Consider the following 21,040-nt stretch of genomic DNA (forward strand, 5'->3'; position numbering starts at 1 on the left):
TATTTCTAAAGAATCAGGTGAGTAATGTCTCCTGAAATTTCAGCTTTGCAATCACAGGAGTAAATAAAATGTTAAAATATATTAAAATAGAAAAACATTTATTTTAAATTGTAACAATATTTCACAATATTACTGTTTTTACTGTATTTTTTATTAAATAAATGCAGCCTTGGTGAGCATGAAATACTTACTGGTGAGCATAAAAGACAACCCCGAACTTTTGAATGGTAGTGTATGTAATCTTTTACGCTTTTGCCACTTCAACTACACCATTTTGTGTTTTTGTAAAAAACAAACAAAAAAACAACAACATCTATGCCATGAAAAAGCTGACGTATTCTTCATTGACTGACTGGATGATTAGCAGGTTAAGAAACCTTTTGAGGACACTAGAACACGCTAAACTTTTTGACAAGGCCTATAACAGCACATCAGCATTTTAATGCAATAAAAATTCAATATGAACCAGAAATAAAATGAAAATTTATATTGAAAACCCAGTCCTGACACAAAAATGCAGATATGTACAACTAAAAATAAAAACTAAATATGGATTATAAAAATATATCTTCATAATTTCATTGCAGAACATATTTGAGGTAAACAACCTAATTATAACCATTTCCATTCTAAGCAAGCACATGTCCATGGGCAGTAACTCTCTCTCACACGCTGATGCTAATTTTGGTCAAAAAGGCCCTGTTTGCGATAATAATCAGTATTCATGCACCATGCATGCTTGGCATATGTTCTCCCATATGCTTGGAATCCACTGCAAGGATTCGGAACGCAGCGTTGTAACAGTTCACAAGAAAAACACTGACAACACTGTTCCATCACGTTTGCCAGATTAGTTCACATTGGAGATAAAATGAGTTTCATTCGTGATGCTGGAAAGACAAAAAAACTAGTATCTTGATCTGCTGACAGCGGTAATTGCTTTGTTTTGTAGACACAAAAAATTAGGAATGTGAGTCTCAGAGGAAGAAAAAAAAAGCAATGTCAAACTAATGACATCCAACTAATAACCTCATTTGTTGATATGGTGAATGAGACACAGTTGGGCAGGATATTAGAGCTATAGTTATGCTCTTAAACATGATTATGCTCTAAAAAAGCCCTGTAACTAAGCTAATTTGGAGGTATGAAGAATGAGATCATGAGAAGACAATTGAATGTGGACAGTGTCAAATTGAGATTCTCAGAAAGCTCTCTGTGAAAGGATTTTTGTTTGAAATATTTTACTTTGGATATTTACTTGAATTTCTTTTTTGTAAAAGTCACATCATAAAAGCGCTTAATCTACCAACCAGGAATCAGGTTATGATTATATACTGTATATACCTATAGGGTACCTCAATGTATAGAAACAAAAAGTCAAATCATTTAAGGTTGCACTTTCTTCTAAAGAACAACTTCAGTACAATCTATGTGACAAAACATCAAGGGGAACATAAATCATAACTTCAGTGTTGTGGCCTGAGCTCTCAATATAAAAAAAAAAGAAAAAAAAAGAGGCACACTCTATTCCACCGAATAAATCCCAATAGCACAAATGCTTCATAAATCTCACTTTGTGCGGAAGCTGTCTGAACTATTTGTCAGAATGGTTACCGATAAGAGACAGGTTGGTTTTCAGTGGAATCAAAAGCATGTCTGAATGCAGCTGCTATTTCAGCCAACATGCAGAGAAACACAAAAGTGTTGGCAGTGTGTTTGGAGAAAAGCGCATACTGTGTGTGAAGTAGGGATTGATTTTCACAGTCAATTATAGCCATTTTTAGCGCAGTTGTAAATGTGTAAAGAAAGGCCAAAATGTTTCAAAATCATGCAAGGGAACTATGAATAGGTATTGACAAGCATCTGGTCGGCAAAGATCTAACATCCCCTCCTGTTTCCATTCTGGCAAGTATGAAATATCTCACACATACAAAGTAAAGAATGGATTTAATAGCTATTGAGCAATGTTTTAATTTTATACATATACAGGGAAGACTGGGGCTAATAGTCACAAATTTTTACACAAAGGTGGGTCCAAATAATTTTTTTGCAGACACATATCCTAAATTCTTATAAAACAGCTATTAAACTTAAATCAAATCCCACCATTATTGGCCAGGATAAAAAATACCATTGTTTTGTGACAACATGCCCCTACAGCAGAGGCAATAAGCTGTCACAATAGATCCTGCCATTACAGGCTTTTTAAAGAAAAAATAATCAATAAAACAATTCTGAAAACAAAATTATCAACAAATGTTGTAATTAATAAATTAAAATTACAACATACATAAGTCATGTATACATAACACCTGACATTTACAAGAAAATACCCTCGTCTCGAAAGCCATTTGAAAACCAATTGCCTCGGTCTTCCCTTGTGCATACTCATATACATTTCTATATATCATTGCATTTGCATACCGTATGTATTGCTTCTTTCTGAATACCCATAATCCAACCCTCCTGTGAAGAGATGTCAAAACATAATTAGCATTTATCAATTCATTTATAGTCTTTGTCAAATAAGTAGTGCACCTGTTGTGAGGAATTCAAACTGTCCTCTCTCGGCCAAGTCGCTCAACTAGGACATCACAAAATTAACTAGATAGAAATACAATTTGGAACTTGGAACAAAACAAGAACAGTGGGACGTCGAGACAGTTTATCTCAGCGATTGATACTGCCGCTACTGCAGTGGACCATGAAATTGTCATTTGTTCTGCAAGCGTTGCATCAAATGAAAGTTAAGGGCTACACACTGGCAAAGGTCTAAACTCTGGCAGTGAGAGGACCCCATGGCTAATTATATCCATTCCATACAAATGGTATACCTACTAATACAGTGGCATATCTGAATGGAGTATGAAAATGCATTAAGATCTGTAACGTTGAATGATACTCATTGTGGTTACTAAGAGCAGCCATGCAATACAACACATCACACACGCTGTTAGTGTGTGCATTGTGTCCGTGTATGTCAGTTTATGTGTTAAAGAGAAAGCATAAGGGGAAGTAATGTATCCCATTTTAGAGATTACATTTTCACATTGGCTTTCAAAAGACATGTCTTAAAAGAATAGTTCAACCAAAAATAAAAACTTTGTTATCATTTATTCACATTCATATTGGTCTAAACCCGAAGGAATTTATTTATTCTGTGGAACACAAAAGGAGAAATTGTGAAGAATCTACTGGTTGTTCTGAACATTGATGTACATAGATGCCTCATTAGTGGCTGTTTCTATGGGCCTCTATACATAAGCAGGCCGGCCGGCATATTGGAATGCTCAAAACACCGGTCCATAAACACTCAAGAGCACGATGACTGTCTGTCAGCAACCATAGTTACAGTAGATGCATGTCTGAATATCTATACCTGCAATAGACTTCAGATGATTTTGCACAATACTACAAGACAAAGGCGTCAGCTAACACAACATTAAAACGTTACCATAGTATAAAACCTGTAATATTGAGTTAATATAACATCAGCCAACACATTCTCACCTGTGAAAGGTTATCAAGTGTAGTGAAAATGCAGTGTTTTTAACATTTTACTTATTTAATCATGAGTTCTGTGCATTCTCACATAACTCTGTCCTCATTCATTTGTATGTTCATTTGTAAGTGTTGTTTGGGTTTTTAATATTAGGATTTTATTTAAATCCTCCAACATGGCATCGCACTGCAACATCAAGTCCCGCCCTAAGCACCCCCCATGATAAAATATGTCCCTGCGGCTATGGTGGCCAGTGAACTAAGAGAAGAATTGAGTAAACTATAGTTACCTAGTTTATTTCTGGATCAGCACCAGCCAAAGCACATTTGAATTGAGCAGTTGATCATGTGATGCACTGAAAGTTCTAATCACTTTGGTGTGATCGTTCACGTCAAAGGGTTAAAGTTGATGTGTTTTGGGAGTGGAGGTACAAATTGAAACTGAGGGGACAACGTCCCCACTTGTGGGGCGCCGGGCCTGACAAGGACCCTAATAATCCGACTGTAATCGGACTAGTTGCACAGTCAGAATAAAAAAAGTCATATGTAACCACGTCAATCGGATTAAAATTTCATTTCGGATTGTATATGATGGTTTAAAAATTTTCTAATCCGTTCAGTAGTACATATAAACACTTGATCTAATTGAAAACCGAATCTGGAATGTTCTAAGCATATGCAATCGAAATGGCATAATGACGTTTGTCACACGTAAACACTATGATTGGATTCATCAATTGGAATGATTTCATTCCAGTTTAAACAAAAGGTGTCCATAGCTAGTGTAAATAAATTAGTGATTTTAAAGAATACAAAGTGAACATTCGATGATGGCAAAGGTAATCTAAATGTGAAAATAGAAGAAATGAGCATACCGGTATCCGATATCCGGTTATTTATATCCAACAACGGTCAGTGCAATTCTTTGAATTTTTTCCTTTTGTGTTATAAGAATGTCATGTGTTTGAAACAACATGAAGGTGAGTAAATAATGACACAATTGTCATTTTTGGGTGAACTACACCTTTTACCTTGAACCCCCCCCACCTCCCACCTCCACCTCCACACACACACTCCACATTTCCCCAGACAGAGAATATCATGGTCTGTGATTTCAGTAAGGAGCACAACAGTGAAAACACAGCGACGCTATAGATAGTGAGAGACGTTCAGAGACGGCGGAATCAGTTGCTGCTCAGGAGAAGAGAAAATGGCAGACAACAAATAAAAGAGGGATGTCGAGGAGGCGTATTATCAATATCCTGCCCTTCATGCAGCCGCGCTAAAGCAGAGAATGAGGAAGCCAGAGAGAAGCAGTCAGCGTTTAGGAAAGCCACTCGCCCCAGCGCTACACATGACAGTGCCCACCATAACGCCACAGTGCTCGCTCAGAGGGGTGTCAGTGCTGTACTGTGCAATGCCACAAGTTCAATAAATAATACACAAAGAAACACAAAGAAAGAAAGTGAAAATTTAGGGCTGTCAATTTAACAGTTTTTAATTTAAAGCGATTAACGCATAAAGAAAATAACGCAACTAAAAAAAAACTAAAAGCATCTTTTTTTACTTTTTAGTAATGTCTAATTTGCTATTATTTTGATTTGGATCTTTTAAAAGATTCATTTAAACTGGTTCACAAAACTGAATCAAGTCCAGGTGGTTCTCGAGTCTACAACTCATGGAACTGAGAACCATCTGTTTTGGACATGTCAGACTCAAAATGATCTGGGTAAACTGCTCACCAACTTGTAATGTGCAAACCAATGAGTGAGCTGAAAGTAAGAGCATTCGGAGTGAACCAAGAATTTGACTGACAGGGTCAACAATTTAAACAGCCAAAAATGTTAAATAAGGGGCTTTCACAACCTTTTCATAGTTCCAAGAACTATTGGCGGAAGTTCACGGTTTTTGGCGTGTTCGCACCGCAGGAACTAGGAATGATTTTAGTTCTAGGAACTCCTTTTGGAGGAACTAGTTTAGCCCCTACTTCAGAGTAGGGTCTAAACCAGCACTACAGGAACTATCCGTGACGTTAGTGTACGCTGATTGGCCGAACGCATGCGAAACACCGGCACCCGCCATTTTTTTGAAAAACTGTGATTATACACAGATTATAGACTATGTATTTACTCCAGAAACTAACTCTACGAACATAGAAAACAGTGACAGATGGACTTCTTAACCTTTACTTACATTACTGTGTATTTTCTGTGTGTAGCAGTTCTATCTAATATCGTGTTAGACAGATTGTAAACTAATGAACATGGAGAATGCGAGCACTGTTTGTTTGAAATAAATATAAAAATCACAACAACAAGCACGGCTTACGTCACTTCAGAGTTCCTACTGGTGGTGCGAATGCAACCAGGAAAACGTTCCTATGGGAACCATTAGTTCTCGGGGAACCATCCTGGTGGCTAGTTCCTAGAACTAAGTTCCTATCTGGTGCGAAAGCCCCTATAATAATACATACTAGAAATACATTTACACTACTGTTCAAAAGATTTTTTTTTTTTTAAAGAAAATGATACTTTTATTCAGCTAGGATGCATTCAATTGATCAACAGTAAACACATTTATAATATAAAAGAATTCTATTGTATTTAAAATAAATGTTGTTCTTTCTGTTTATTAAAGAAAAACAGTCCTAAAAACAACATCATGGTTTAATTTTCACTAATCAGCACAATGGTTTTCAACACTGTTAATAATAAGAAAAGTTGGTTACAATTTATTTTAAGGTGTCCTTGTTACAGTGTAATTATTAGGGCTGGGAATCGATTAAAAAAAATTAACTAATTGATCGCATAATTTGCTGTGATTAATCGCAATTATTCGCATTTCCCCCAAACTTGTAAAAACTTGAAAAAAAGAAAAATGTCCACACAAATTGGACAGAAAATAGCCCTATATTAAAATATTAAACATCAATATATTATTCTTCATTCAGTGCAACATACTCAGATTTAACAGATTTATTTTTTGACTAATTATCAAAATAAAATATAGTCATACAAAGCTAATATTACCAGAGCATGTGATCAGAGCAGGTCATTTTCCCATTGTTGCCCAGCATGACTATACCAGCTCAGCAAACAGAAGTCTACTACTGAGAAATTTCACGTTATTTGAGCGGACTTTGCTTTTCCAGTGCGTGATTGGTACATGATTGGAGTGTTTGGGCCATTAACTACAGAGCAGAACGCGCAGCGAAAACACGGAGCGGAACATTGAGCAGAGAGCGCAGCGCACTGACACACACACACACGGAACGGAGAGCGCGGCGCACACACGGAGCGGAAAAGACCCGCTCCTGAAGTTACTAAACAAGCTGCGCAAGAATGAAACCTGATCGCCGAACACAGAGGGGCGTGACGGCATATTTTCGGCCTTTTCAATAGCAGCAGCAACAGGAACTCATTAAAACGAGGCAAAAAAAAAAAAAAAGGTGCTGCGTCAATTGCGTTATTTTTTTTTTTTATGTGTTAAACATCTCAAATGAATCGCAAAGATTAACGCGTTAATTCCCCCAGCCCTAGTAATTATACATTTAAGTACTGCGTAATACTAATTAACTACATGCACTTACTATTAGGATTATGGTTTGGTCTATTTGCATGTTCAGTAATTATGCATAATTAAAAGTTCTTACTATAGTAACTACATGCTGAAAATTTGGCATTACCATAGTAGAAATAAATAATATTTTAAAATATATTAAAATAGAAAACAGTTATTTTAAATTGTACTAATATTTCATAATATTACACTTCATATTTTGATCAAATAAATGCAGACTTGGCGAGCAGAAGACACTAATTTCAAAAACATTTAAAAATCTTACCGACCCCAAACTTTTGAACGGTAGTGTTGGTTTAATAAATAGCGTTGTATTAAAATACGCAAAAACATTATATGTTAATAAATTATAGCATTGTTTAATGGAAATGGAAATGTATATTTAGAATTTATAAATTACTTTTTTAGGAGCTGAATCATGGCTACAACTGCTTTCTCAGCAAACATTAATATGTGAATTAATCAACATAATGTAAATAATATGATAAAAACAACAACAACAACCGATTGACAGCCCTAGAAAAATAAATAAAGTGACGACACACAAAGCTGAACGCCAGCAGGCATCCTGGCCAATCGAGAGAAGGAGAAATTGCAATGAGGAAGAGGTCATTTTTGGTTAGTGCAGCATTTCGGATCCCTTACTGAGCTGCGAACAGCATGTGACATATACTGACCTGGACTTGAGACAGCACTAGTTGTTGTGGGTTCAATAATTGCTACAGGAAAAGAAAAGGAGAGGGAAAAGAGGACATTTATATATTATTAACATAATGAAGACCCAAAAGAAGGGAAAAGAGAACAAAAACATGCAAAGACTGGAGAGAGGAGTGTGAAAACGCTTCTGTGGTCAGCGGGCAATAAAAGGGCCCTTCACTCCACAAAATTAAACAAATCACTGCTGAGGTTGATCATCTTGATCAAAATGTAACGTTCAATCAGGTCTTGTTCGGTTTTTATGTTCAGAGGGGTTTTGACGGAGTCGGTTTCAAATCTTATTATGATCGCTGATCTTTGATACTCCAAATTAGAAGCTTCTAAGCATCACTCAATTCAATGGACCGGAATGAAGCTCAGTTCAATTAACACATGAAATTAAATTTGCACCTAGCAGACAGTCGTTTAATCATGACGATGTAATATAGTTTTCATATTATTAATAGATATCATACTCTCTCAATTGCCTCAGCTCCCTTTTTGGGAAATGTTAAAAGCAGGACTTTAATGTCAATCCATTTTTAATCTAATATATGCTCAATATTTTCCAGCGAGTTACTTAACTGATGGTAATTAAAACTTAATGTCTAGATCTGGGGGAGATATACAGAAACACCTCTGTCTTCCACATTTTCCATCTGCTGATAAAGTAAAATATACAAAATGGATCCATGCCGAATGCAAAGCAAAAGCATTCGGACACTTAAAAAGGTGTGAATGTCATTGCATTATACAAAATAGCAAGTCAATTGGCATCTACAAACAAAAGTGGCCAACTTAAAATTTCCTAGCCATTTTTGATATTCCTGTTAACCAGCTGGTCTCAAGGTAATTTTTTAGTGGATGTATGAAGTGAATTCTCCTTAAGTTCACACAAATGCCCTTGTAGAGTTACCACAGGTGTAGTTCATCACATTAAGTGAGTGACACACAAAATAAATTTTCAAGCAAGATTTCAAGCATTTAAAAAAACTTCTAATAAACAATAGATCTCTAATAAAAATGTAATTGTTAAAATATACCATTTACTCCACTTTCCTGCAACAATGCATAAAGCATAACATGCAGCTTTGAAGTTTGTATTATTTGTATTGAGCCAAGATGTTTATTAATCAGTTTAGATCTACTTGCTTTATGCGAATTCATAGGTCAGAGTTCACCAAACTTGGACTTGTGCACACATCAAAAGGTGAAACTCTCTGCATGTGCTTGCGTTTCAAGTCTTCCACGTTGACTTGCGTTTAAATGGAGTTGAATGAAACACAAACTTTAGCCTGACGGGATAGTTTACCCATTAATGAATATTTTGTGATCATTTACTCACACTCATGTTGTTCCGAACCGGTATGACTTTCTTTCTTCCGCAGAACACAAAAGAAGATATTCTGAAGAACCAAACAGTTTTACAGTTTTGGTTACCAATGACCAATTGACATTGTATGGAGAGAAAAACAAACAAACAAAATATCTAAAATTTCTCTTTTTATGGTCTACAGAAGAAAGAAAAGCATACAGGCTTGAAACAGTGAGTAAATGATGACAGAATTTTCAGTTTTGGAACACAAAAGAAGATATTTCTCAGTATTTTGTTTTTGTCCATATAATTAAAGTCATTAGGTCCAATGTAACCCAATGTAACCCAATGGAGCCCAATGTTCTTCAAAATCTAAAATAAATATATAAAATATATATATATATATATATATATATATTTTTTTTTTTTTTTTTTTTGGGTGAAAGAACTATCCCGTTATGTCAACCAAAATTGTCCTAATTCTCTGTATCTTAATTTTGATCAGTCTTTCTCTTATAGTTTAAAACCAGGCAAAATTCCTTTTGTGAAATGTTTTGCTTAAAAAGGTCTTTGTGTTATTTTTCTTCAAATTTCCACTTGGTTCAATTTTTTTTGCCATCTCATGCAATGACATTCAAATACTAAAAGCAACCAAATATGTTATTATAGTTTGGTGTACTTCTGCTTGCCTTATCAACTTTAATGAGCCTTTATTAATGAATAATGAATGAATAACATATGACAACATACAAGTGGTTGCATGACAGACACTGGTCATTTGCTTTTTAAGAAAGAAAAGACTCACACTAAGTCACAAACAAACCATCTGGACATTTGTCAAAAGAATTATCATTCAAAAATCCTTTGTGACAGTAGAGATGAACTGAAGGAAAAAAGGATCCGTGTTTTCTCTTTTGTTGTTCAAATCAACATTACAGTGACTTTACAGTTACAGTAAGAATGACTTTGTGATTAAGGGGTGTAATGACCTCAACAGAGGCTTCTCTCTGGTAAGCCCTTTGTTAAATTGAGTTGAGACGTTGCCAGTGTTGAGACAGAGTGTGTGTATGAAGCAAAAACACAGGCGATGTGTGTTACCGCTTTCAGCTGACGTTTGTGTTAAGTGCACAGGTATGCAACCTAGAGCAATCATCACCACTGACAGCACAATGCACACTTTGGGAATAAACTGACTTTTCAAAGTAAATCAAAGGGTATACAACCAGGTTTATCTAAGGAGTTACGTTTTAAAGATTATGGACAAAGAGTTATTTATTCATAGATGTATTGCATGCATATGCACATACATATAGGTTATCCTTGGTTTGTATATCCAGGAGTTTCTTTTTACTTTCTACTTCTGGCCCTGTGGAATTTCAGAAATTTAAATCCCGTAAAACACACTTTCGCTAGTTTATCTAGCCTTTGTAGATATGTCCAAGAGTGTATATACATACATATACCACAGGAAAATTCTTTCATTTTAATTATCTCCCATCCATACATATTATTTCCACTGCATCTCAAAGCTCAATTTATTCTTTATGGGAAATTACATTGATGTTTTTTTGCTAATTGGACAAGCAGTTGTAAAAAATAATAGATGAATGGATATTTTTGCTATGAAATGGCCAACAACATTCATAGCTAGCATTTTATGCTTCCTACACACACAGTTACAATTTTTTTTATGCATAATTTGACAATATTACAGCTTGATTACAACTGAGAGACAATAAAAAAAAGTAATATTTACCTGACGCATACCTGCTCTTCACTGACACTGTGTCTTCCTTGGTACAGAACTACACTAAGTTTAGAATTACAACTTATGTGATTACAGATGGTTGTAATTTCTGATTAGAATATTACATTATTTTTCATTTTGACTTTCCTAGATTTCAGTTAAAGATAACTAAATAAATATCTACATAACTAAATAATCAGAAAAAAATCCTTGTTTCTTTAAAACATCTAAATCTTTAGTATCGATACTTTAGTATCTGGGTACAAATACTTGGCTTCCTTTCAGATATTTTAATCATTAATATTTTGTTTAATTTTTTATGTAAATATAATGTTTCTCATTCTTAGCAAACTTGGCCTAAATTGCAATTTTAGTTGAGAATCCCAACTAAATAGTTTTAGTTTTGCTAAAACAATGGTTCTTATAGTTTTGCTAAAACAATGGTTCTTCTGAAACAAAGATCATGTTACTAATTATATTCTTAGTTTTTCTAAAACCATAAAAAGATTTCTTCTCCCTCTGTTAATACTGGATGAACACCTTAATGCGATTTGTGACATTTCTTTCCATGTGGAGCTCTCAGTCTTTATATTACAGTATTGCATGACGTGCAATCTTCAGGTACTGTATAGGACAATGGAGGAACATGCATTGCATCCACATAAAAGCTGATTATGTGTACACTGGATAACCTCTCTTCACACTTGCAAGAAAAAAAATAAAAAAACCTTCATCGTGGTGGAAGGAATTGCATTTCATTCTATAATAACATCTTATTTTTTCCTTTAAATTGCACAAAGAGAGAAACCCCCAGCTTCTATACAATTCACAGAAAAGTAAATTGCCAAGATACAAGTGGAGCGCTCTCTGCTGTGCACTGTTAGATCATTTTGAGAGTAAAACAAGAATATGAGCTGTGCATTAATTCATTTATTTTACGGCATCCCCTTAATGATTGATTTAAAAGCACACTGCACAATACTGATGATGAAAAACTTTGGCTGCATCCTTGAACGGCTAAACCTTCTATCTTTCATGCATGGTCAGACGCATCGTAAGGACTGCCTATTTCTCCAGGCGGTTTTAACCGCTGTCTCCGTTAATGATTGGACAGGAGGTGTTTTATAGCCAAAACAGACTCTTTGCATCACAAACACCTTATTTTTCAAGGACTTGCTCGCCGCACATTCAGCGTGCAAATGGCGAGGCGGCACCCTTTAAGACGTCAAAATGATGACTGTTGTAATACAAGATAAAAGTCAATGAGAAAGACAAATGTCAGTCCATCTGTTCAGCTGTCCTTTTCAGAACGGGACTGAATTTCATTAGGACTTCAAAACCACTGCAAATGAAGACAACAAAATGCAACCTCAACAAGAAAATGCAGTATAACATTAATCTTTCATACAGTATGTGCATCAAGAAAACAGCAACAAAACGGGTTAATATAATAGCATTTGTAGTCTCGGCCTCAGACTGCAAATCCACAGTCCACTTCGTTCACTGACTGTCTGATGCATAAGCACAAAAAAAAAACTGGAAAGCACTTTCTCTGTCTGGCAAGCTCTAATCTGATTGGCTGGTTTTATGCAGCATCTGGGACTAAGGGCACAAAGTTGAGTCTACAAGGCTGAGACAATAAGCGCTTTTTAGGAAGATCAAATCACCGGATTTACCAAAGTTTGCAAAGCTACTGGCATCAAAACTGAAAGATATTCCAGAGTTTTGTTTGAGGCACTTAGCGGCAAGTAAACTTGATATCCATGAGTTGAACTGTATGAGCTTATTTTCTAGCTATGTCTGTATGTCTGTAAAATAATCATTATTTTTGACCAGGCTGATCCCATAATTTGCCTCCATTTTTAGCTTTTTTTGGTTAACTTTTTAGCTATTAAGGAGAATGTTACAAACAGCGTTGAACTCTTACACAAAAAAATGTGTTTAGTCACTTTACATGCCAGTGTTCTCCAGAATAGTTGCAATGTGGACCAGACTTTACGTCATAGTCAAAGGTTTGGCTATGTAAGACTACATTAGTGTTGTCTATAAGTTCGGAAGAACTGGAATAACATGGTGCATATACCAGCCAATCAGATTCATAATCCATGGGCACTTAACACAGCACTTAAATGTATCAGCATACACTGTGCACAGTCTGTATTTGGCGGTTCTTTACAGTGCATGTAAAGGTGCTTGTGGGGGAAGGCAACCTGATATATGATTGATGGGGAAATAAGAATAGGATCAGGAGGGCTGGTTGAATGGCAAGACGAATGCACAAGTTTCCCAGCCTGGAGAAAAACGATATTCATGAGAAAAAATTGACATCATATCTTCTGTTCTAGTTCACCTTCCATTTCATCCTTTTTTATGCCTCCACCCCGTCACTCAGACAGGGTCACATTATAGTAACCACGACAACAACATCCGGCACAACTCTGTAAGAGTGGTAAAAGAAAACCCGGGACAACAAGAAACGGCGAGATATGAAAAGATGACACTGAGGTTATGATTGATAGGCATGGCAAATGAACAAGGCTTTCATTAGCTGGTGCCAGCTGAAGATGTGGAGGCTTTATCAAGAAAGGCTAAGAGCTTCTTCGGGCTATGAGTGTTTTAGTCATACTCCAATGACAGGTTGGAGGAGATTATTCGGCAAAGCCTACACTGTGCTATAAGCAAAAATGAGGGGGGAAAGATAGCTTGGATTACAGAGCAGACGAAATCTGCCAATTAAGGACAACAAAATCTTTGCTTCTCAGCATTGCGCCTTACAGTAGGGACAGCAAAATGTAGAAGAAAGAGTTGCAGAAAAGCTCAGACAGGAAAACACCCAGTTATTAAAAAAAAAGCAGGTTCACAATATACCTTGTTTGAGACAAAGTGCAAGACACATTTGAGCTCACACATACAAACTTGTTTACGTTATGTGAGACATAACAAGAGAAAGCATGGCTGTGTTAATGTATTTACATTTCATTGTTTTTATAAAAATATGCTGCATTTATCAATATGCATAACATGAACATTTTTTTTTACACATACACTTTTCAGATCAACAAACTGAAAGCAAAACAGCAAATTCAAAGTTAATAGTTGGTTGTTCTCCTACATATCAGAAAAATATGTAGACCCTCATAAACGCAAAATAAAGGAAGCATTGGCCCCTTTTACACCTGCCGTTATCAATGGTATCCGGATAGTATGAACGGCATTTGTACAGTGCATTACATTAGAGAGGTTGTGTTAACTGAATTTTTTTCTGTCATCCACCAAATTTGTGAAACATGGATAAATCAAAATGCTCGCAGATTAAAAAAAAAGTAATTTGGTCTATTCCATTTGGCTGCGTTTGAAACATTCCAAGAGTAAAGGATGCTAATATGGATTAGAAGTGAAGAAAAGGGTCGGAAATAAAGTTTTAAAGCACCCACATGAAAACAGACCAGGAGAGAGTAAGGATTTGGGGAGAGAAATGAAAGATTTCAAGTGTAGTGCAGTGGAACAATTCATTGGATATTGTTCATTAAATTGGGTGACCAAATCGTAAGACCACATAGTGAAACAGAATAAAAAACAAGACAAGAAGCCAAAACACAGCACTTGGTAAGACTAAAAGAGCTTTTGCCACAGGCGTTTTTGTGATATGAATGTTATATTAAAATGATCAAACAACATATGTTTCTCACACTACTTGTCTTGCATACTGTAGTTATAGCTGTCCCTGACCATATTCAAAATGTGGTTTCAGTGATACGATCACAATGTGTCCTGGGTGTATTCAATGAGGTCAAATGCTATCTGATTGTGATCCGATCACCGAAAACGCACTTTAATGCCAGGTGCAAAGGGGTCAAAAGTCCAATCAAATGTGATGACAGTAAGTAATGGAGAAAGAGCCACGTAAATGTCAAGTCAATCTAATTCGCATCACCAATTTTTCTCAAAGCAACATAAAAAAGAATAAAGCATTTGTTAAATTGATCACCTTTGCCCAGTGCCTGCAGATTTTTGCTTTCCAAAAGAGACTGTTCAGTGAACTGGTGTTCGCAGACAATGGTCAGGAAGGTTTTAGAAATTAAACAAAAGAGACACTCTATCTGCCAGACATTTGTTACCTCACAAAACTGTAAGTTTGCATTGTCACGTTTCAGGTGTGTGCTCACTGAAGGAAAAATATCAACTACTATACAGTGACAGCATAGCACGATGCTGAGAAACTCATGGCTGTTTATCAATTCAAGCAATCATTTGTCCCAGTTGTATGCACTAAATATCAACATTCTGTGAGATTATTTTCATTATAGTCAATTACTAATAAGTGCTAAACACATCCTTAACAGTTAATATCTTTCACACTAATGAATTCCCATTGAGACATTGGGAAAACAAAGACTGACTGAGTGTGATGCTTTGACATGCATTTTTTATATCTACAGAAGAGAATCTGTCTCTGACTATTGCAACCAAGGCCATTAGCTATATTGGGGTCATTTGGCAATTGAAAAGGCTTAAATAATGCAGTTTTAAACATGTGGTTCGATCTCTGAGTGTATCTGACTCTAACGTCATTAGCAGAGTGCATGCCAACGCCAACGTTTCATGAAAGTGCACTTTTTCTTAATGAAAATTTAATCTCTTAAGCATAATGTCAGTTAATATTCTAATTCTGCTGTTAAGGATTACATTCAAACATACACTTTGCGTGAAGCATAAAACAATGAGAAATAAAATATTCAGGCCAATAAAGAACTAATGGAGTTGAGACTAGTGTGCCAGCTCTCTTTTAGTGGGAAAACTGGGGCAGTGCAGATAGTGACAATGAAAACACCTGTTTTGAGGGTTAATTTTGGAGAAAGTTCATCCAAAAATTCTGTCATTATGCATTCATCCTGATGTCATCCCAGACCTGTTAAATATTTTGTCTTCAGCGGAATACAATAGAAGATATTTTGTAGCAATTTTCAAATGTTTTTATCCCTATAAAGAAAGTCATGGTGTCCAAAACAACATTGGATCGCAGTGAGTTTACTGTAGGGACAAATAATCTTGTCTTTCACAGAAGAAAGAAATGCATACAGTTTGGAACAAAATTAAGGCGAGAAAATGATGACCAAAGTTTTGGTTTTGGGTGAACTATCCCTTTAAGAAATGCTAGCAAATATTTCAAAATCAATCCCTCATTTCGTCCCAAAAAACAAAACAATGAATTTTGACATGCAAGTCCTACCTAAACGTCCTAGCGAAATGGAATAATGGCCTTTACCTCCTTTACTTTCACCTTGCCACAGAGGACCTTTAATGGGAGCTGCTATTAAAGAGCATTTCACTATGCTAAATACCCTTTGTAGATGCCAAAAGCACTCAATCACCTTGATGTTGGCAGACGTACAGTACAGTAAATGACCCAGCCGGTTCCATGGGGGGAAGTAGTTAATTCTGTGACTACAGTGGTCGGCTAGGGATACTGCATGTCTAGGATGCAAAGACAACAAAACAAATCTGTGGGAATAATCTAAGAAACACTTTCAATCGATTCTAGGTATAAAATATGAGGGAGGAAATCATACGCTAGGCTAAAAATAGAGCGAAATGATAGGTTTCTTCATGCTGAGGAGAAAATCAAACACTGCACTTTGATTAGTACTCCACACCTTGTCTCTGAGGTTGAGGTCCTCCATTAAATATTTATGTGTCCCTGAATCCACCTTTGCTTCATCAATAGTTATTGACCAATATTATAACAGCAATTTAGGCCCAGGCAATGATGACCAGTTCTTGCATTTGCAATCTCTACAGATGTGGAGATGTGCGTGTTGTGGAGGAATTGCTTGCCATTTCTCATTAGGAGCACAGTAGGGTAGGTTTCCTTTTCATTAGCAATGAGGAAAATAAGAACGAAGTAACTCTGGTGGGAGGAGAAGATGCAGCTTTCTGGTCTATTCTGGGTTTCCCGCATCACAGACTGTCGGTCTTCAGTAGAACGTGAAAGATGCTGGAATTTTCATCTCAGCTGGGCCTTTGATATGCTTCATTTAAAAGCAAGGGACTCAACTTTTCCATCTGCCACTTTTAAGACTATCACTATTTTTTGTTGTTGTTTTTTTTCCTCATTTGTTTATCTTGTTAGCCCACTTTTATTATTGACTCAGCGACCACTGAAACAGAAAAACACTAAGCATTTCAAACAGACTGCTCAAAGCAATTGCATCTCATTTTAAGAGCGATAGCTCTTTGAAAATGCTTCACAGAAAAACTTCAGGCTCCAAATCAATGACCTATTTGAGTACCATCTTCTCACATTTCCTCTGCAACATTTGTTTTAAAGATGGGTGAAAACTGTGTTTTTTTCGGCGGAGCTCTACGACAACTGTAACAGCATGTATGAAAACTACCAGCACGACAACAGTTAACCAGGGGAGAGTAATGATTGTTACTTACGAATCAGAGGCACACTGGCGTTGGCTGTTCCCAACCTGTTGACAGCCACACAGGTGTAGTTGCCATAGCGATCCTGTGTCATGTTCTTGACTGTGAGAACTGATCTGGAGTTGAGGTTCTTGATGTCTATTCCTTGGCCCATGTTAATCCTGGAAATAAGACCATCAGTTGACATGACATGTCAAGCAGTGACAACGGTGTGCTGCAGTGTGACATGCTAACAATCCATCCATCAAAAACTATTTTAACAGCACTTTCTCTTTTCATTTATACATGGCGAGAGACTACACGGAATATATGTACTTTTAAAAATTCATTTGAAGCGAAATGAAAAAAAAATGGTTGATTAAAATTGTGCAAGAGAAACCCTACACTGTAAAAATGATTGCTACTTCAAAATTGCATCTTTATTTCAATGTGTTACTTGCCGTTTCTTAGTGATGATTTTTAAGAATTTACTAGCAATTTATAAATGTGAAAATTGTTTACTAATATTTTCAGTGTCTCAAATGTTTGGGAATTTTTTTAAACACTTTTAAAATTAGCATTACATTGATCAAAAGTGACAGTAAAGACTTTTGTATTGTTATAAAAGATTCGAAAAAATCAAATAAAAAATCGGTTTCCACAAAAATATTAAGCAGTATTCAATATTGATAATAATAAGAAATGTTTCTTGAGCACCACATGTAGCTTAGCCATTACAATAAGTGAAATATGTAAATAAACATTTTACATTTTAAAAATATTTCACAATTTTATTATTTTACTGTATTTTTGAGCACAAGAGTTTTTTTCAAAAACATTTGAAATTTTACTGACCCCAAACTTTTAAACGGTAGTATATATTTAAACATAAAGGGATTAATTGACTAAACAAATTTCAGCTTAAGAACCATATACTGTATGCTTAGATACTCTGATAGGTTTACATACTGTACTGTAGATATAAACCATTTGTCTATTTTGATTTGTTTAAATCAATTTTTTTCTACTTTACTTTGCTGTATTTTTCGTTTTATACAATGTTTTATTGTTATTACTATTTGACTAAAATATTATTTTCTCTCAGTGTGGAACCTCAAACAGAAAGACATTGAAGTCAGAACATGTGGGATAAACATGAATAATTCCTAAAAAGGTAAAGGGATTATCCCACAAAATAAAGGTGAAATCTATTCAAAGATAAATATTAAAAAAAGTAATACTGTTCCTTTGAGGAGTCACTAACACACTGATTTAAGTCTTCTGTTTTTGACACATATTAATGTTTCTTACAAAAGATGGCAGGTATATGGTAGGATGTGAGTTATGAAGGAAAATGTAAAAAATATGTTACAATTGTCCCTGATCCTGAGGGAATTGCCAAAAGGAAAATCAGAAGCAGAAAAATTTGCACATGGCTTGTAGCTTTGTCGAGGTCTTAAGTTCAGCAGCAGTTGCTCTTGAGAGTCCTGACTCTGGGTCATCCATGTTACTCTCACAGGTAAATGTGCTGACCTTTTGTCCCCCAACTCTCCAATAGCTTGTCTCCTGCTGACACTTACTTGAACAAAAACTTTTCTTAAAACAAAAGACCTTTGCTACCACTGTATCTGAGTGTTATAGAACACAATACACAAAAAAGATTGTACTGCTATATCAATCTGTTTTTACTTACAAGTAGAGATGAACGGATACTAAATTTCTCTGCCAATACCAATAGTTTGATTTTCTCACCTAATACTACATGGAAACCTCTCATTTAGTAGATTACTATACTAAAGGTTTAAATTAACAAAAGAGCCATTATATTCAACTGCTATTTATTTTCAGATATAATATACTCAAATATACACCTTTGTAATCATTTATGTAAATTTTGGAAATTGACTGAAATTTTGGTAACTGCTTGTTTATTTTGTATGAATCAAATCCAGAGAGGAAAGTGATGCTCATTAAATAATTACGTATAAAGGGCAGGCATAATAAGCATAGGCTTCAGCCTACACCTTTTCCAGTTATGTATATTATTTTATTTTACTATGGAACATTATCTGTAAGGACCGACAAAATATTTTGTTGAAATGTTTATACAGCTCAGTTGCACATAAAGTAGCTTTCATAAAAACTTTAATGACTAAATTATTCAAACATAAATAAGCTCTTCTCTAGTGTTTTTTACAGCTAACTAACAAACTGTGAACATTGGTAACTCTCCTGAGGTAAATGCAGCATTATTGACGTTCACCCAAAAATGAAATTTCATTAATTACTCACCCTCTTGTCGTTCCAATCCAAACCCGCAAGTACTTCGTTCATTGTCGGAACTCAAATGAAGATATTTTTTATGAAATCCGAGAGCTTTCTGTCCCCCCATAGACTGCAACGTTATTACCACTTTCAAGGCCCGGAAAGGTAGTAAAGACATTGTTAAAATAGCCCATGTGACTACAGTGGTTCAATCTTAATGTTATGAAGCGACAAGAATACTTTTTGTGTGCAAACCCCCCAACCCCAATATAACCACCTCTCAAATAATGACTTTATTCAAGAATCTCTTCTCCTCCATGTCAGTCTTCTACGCTGTTATAGCACACTGACATGGAGGAGCAGTCTATGGAGTGACAGAAAGCTCTCGGATTTCATCAAAAATATCTTCATTTGTGCTCCAAAGACGAACAAAGGTCTCACTGGTTTGGAACGATATGAGGGTGAGGAATCAATGACCGAATTTTCATTTTTGGGTGAACTAACCCTTTTAGAGCGCCAAAACGCCATTTATGGTTTGAATTTCGTGATAAAATGGACAGAATTTAAAAGCTGACACTTTATTTCTTATCAGAAGTAAAAATGCACAAAGCTCTTTGCAATTATTGAATGGTAGGCATGATACAAATAATGTTTGGTGTAGGAAAAACTACAGGTGATTCATAGGGTCAAATAGAGCCTGCTTTAAAGTTTTTTAACTGTTCATGTGTTATTGTCGCGTTAACTTTGACAGCCCTAAATTTAACACAAGACATTTTCTTCACACTGAAATCGCATACTCTCTTGAGTATAGGTACTTATTTTGAATAAATAATTACTTCACACGACCACTAAAAAAGTATGTTCTGTCTATGAATGTGTGTAGTACAAATGTAATCTGGACGTACTACATTCACCATGTTGTCATTATCATGTGACCTATCAGTAGCTGCGCTTACATAGACACTTATAATCGGATTGACGGCTAAATCGGACTAAAAAACCTTCATGTAAACACCTTAATCGATCCGATTGAGCTCGAACCGAATGAAATTTCGATGGGATTGAAAGGGGTGGTTTATTCCTTTTGTATTCCGATCGAGAGAACATGTAAACACTTGATCGGATTGAAAACCGTTAAACGTTAAATAGCGTAATGACGTATGATGCGCTGAACGAGCTGTTCTTCCTGATGAATAAAGTGTCATATAAATAAGTGTCCCGTCATTCTAAAATTCTCATTTCACTCAGCGTATGTGAAGTAAAGCAGGACAACGTCCCACCAGTCCTTATTTTGGATTCTCATCCACAGACGACTGGTTTTGGCCGCGGGGAGGGGCATTTTTACTGCATTTTTACTGCGTGATAAGCAGCATGGCAAAACGGTTAAATGATTTTGTCTCCAAATCATGACTAGAGACAGATTAATATTATGTCTGCTGTTTAAAACAAATAAATAACCAATAGAGGAGAATAGTTATCCACGAACAGCGGGAAACTCTGTATATTTGTGCAGTGTGCGCATGTCAAAA

General features: G+C 35.7%; 1 protein-coding gene across 1 annotated transcript in view; it reads right to left on the minus strand.

The window, feature by feature from the left end:
• Window positions 1–21,040, minus strand: part of negr1 (neuronal growth regulator 1) — a 153,798-nt gene that overhangs the window by 46,392 nt on the left and 86,366 nt on the right. The window contains exon 6 of the mRNA XM_079882816.1: window positions 17,280–17,428. Within this exon, the coding sequence (XP_079738942.1) occupies window positions 17,280–17,428 (149 nt within the window). The remainder of the gene's footprint in view (window positions 1–17,279; window positions 17,429–21,040) is intronic.

This window comes from Squalius cephalus (assembly GCF_949319135.1).
Source record: "Squalius cephalus genome assembly, chromosome: 10".
NCBI lineage: Eukaryota > Metazoa > Chordata > Actinopteri > Cypriniformes > Leuciscidae > Squalius > Squalius cephalus.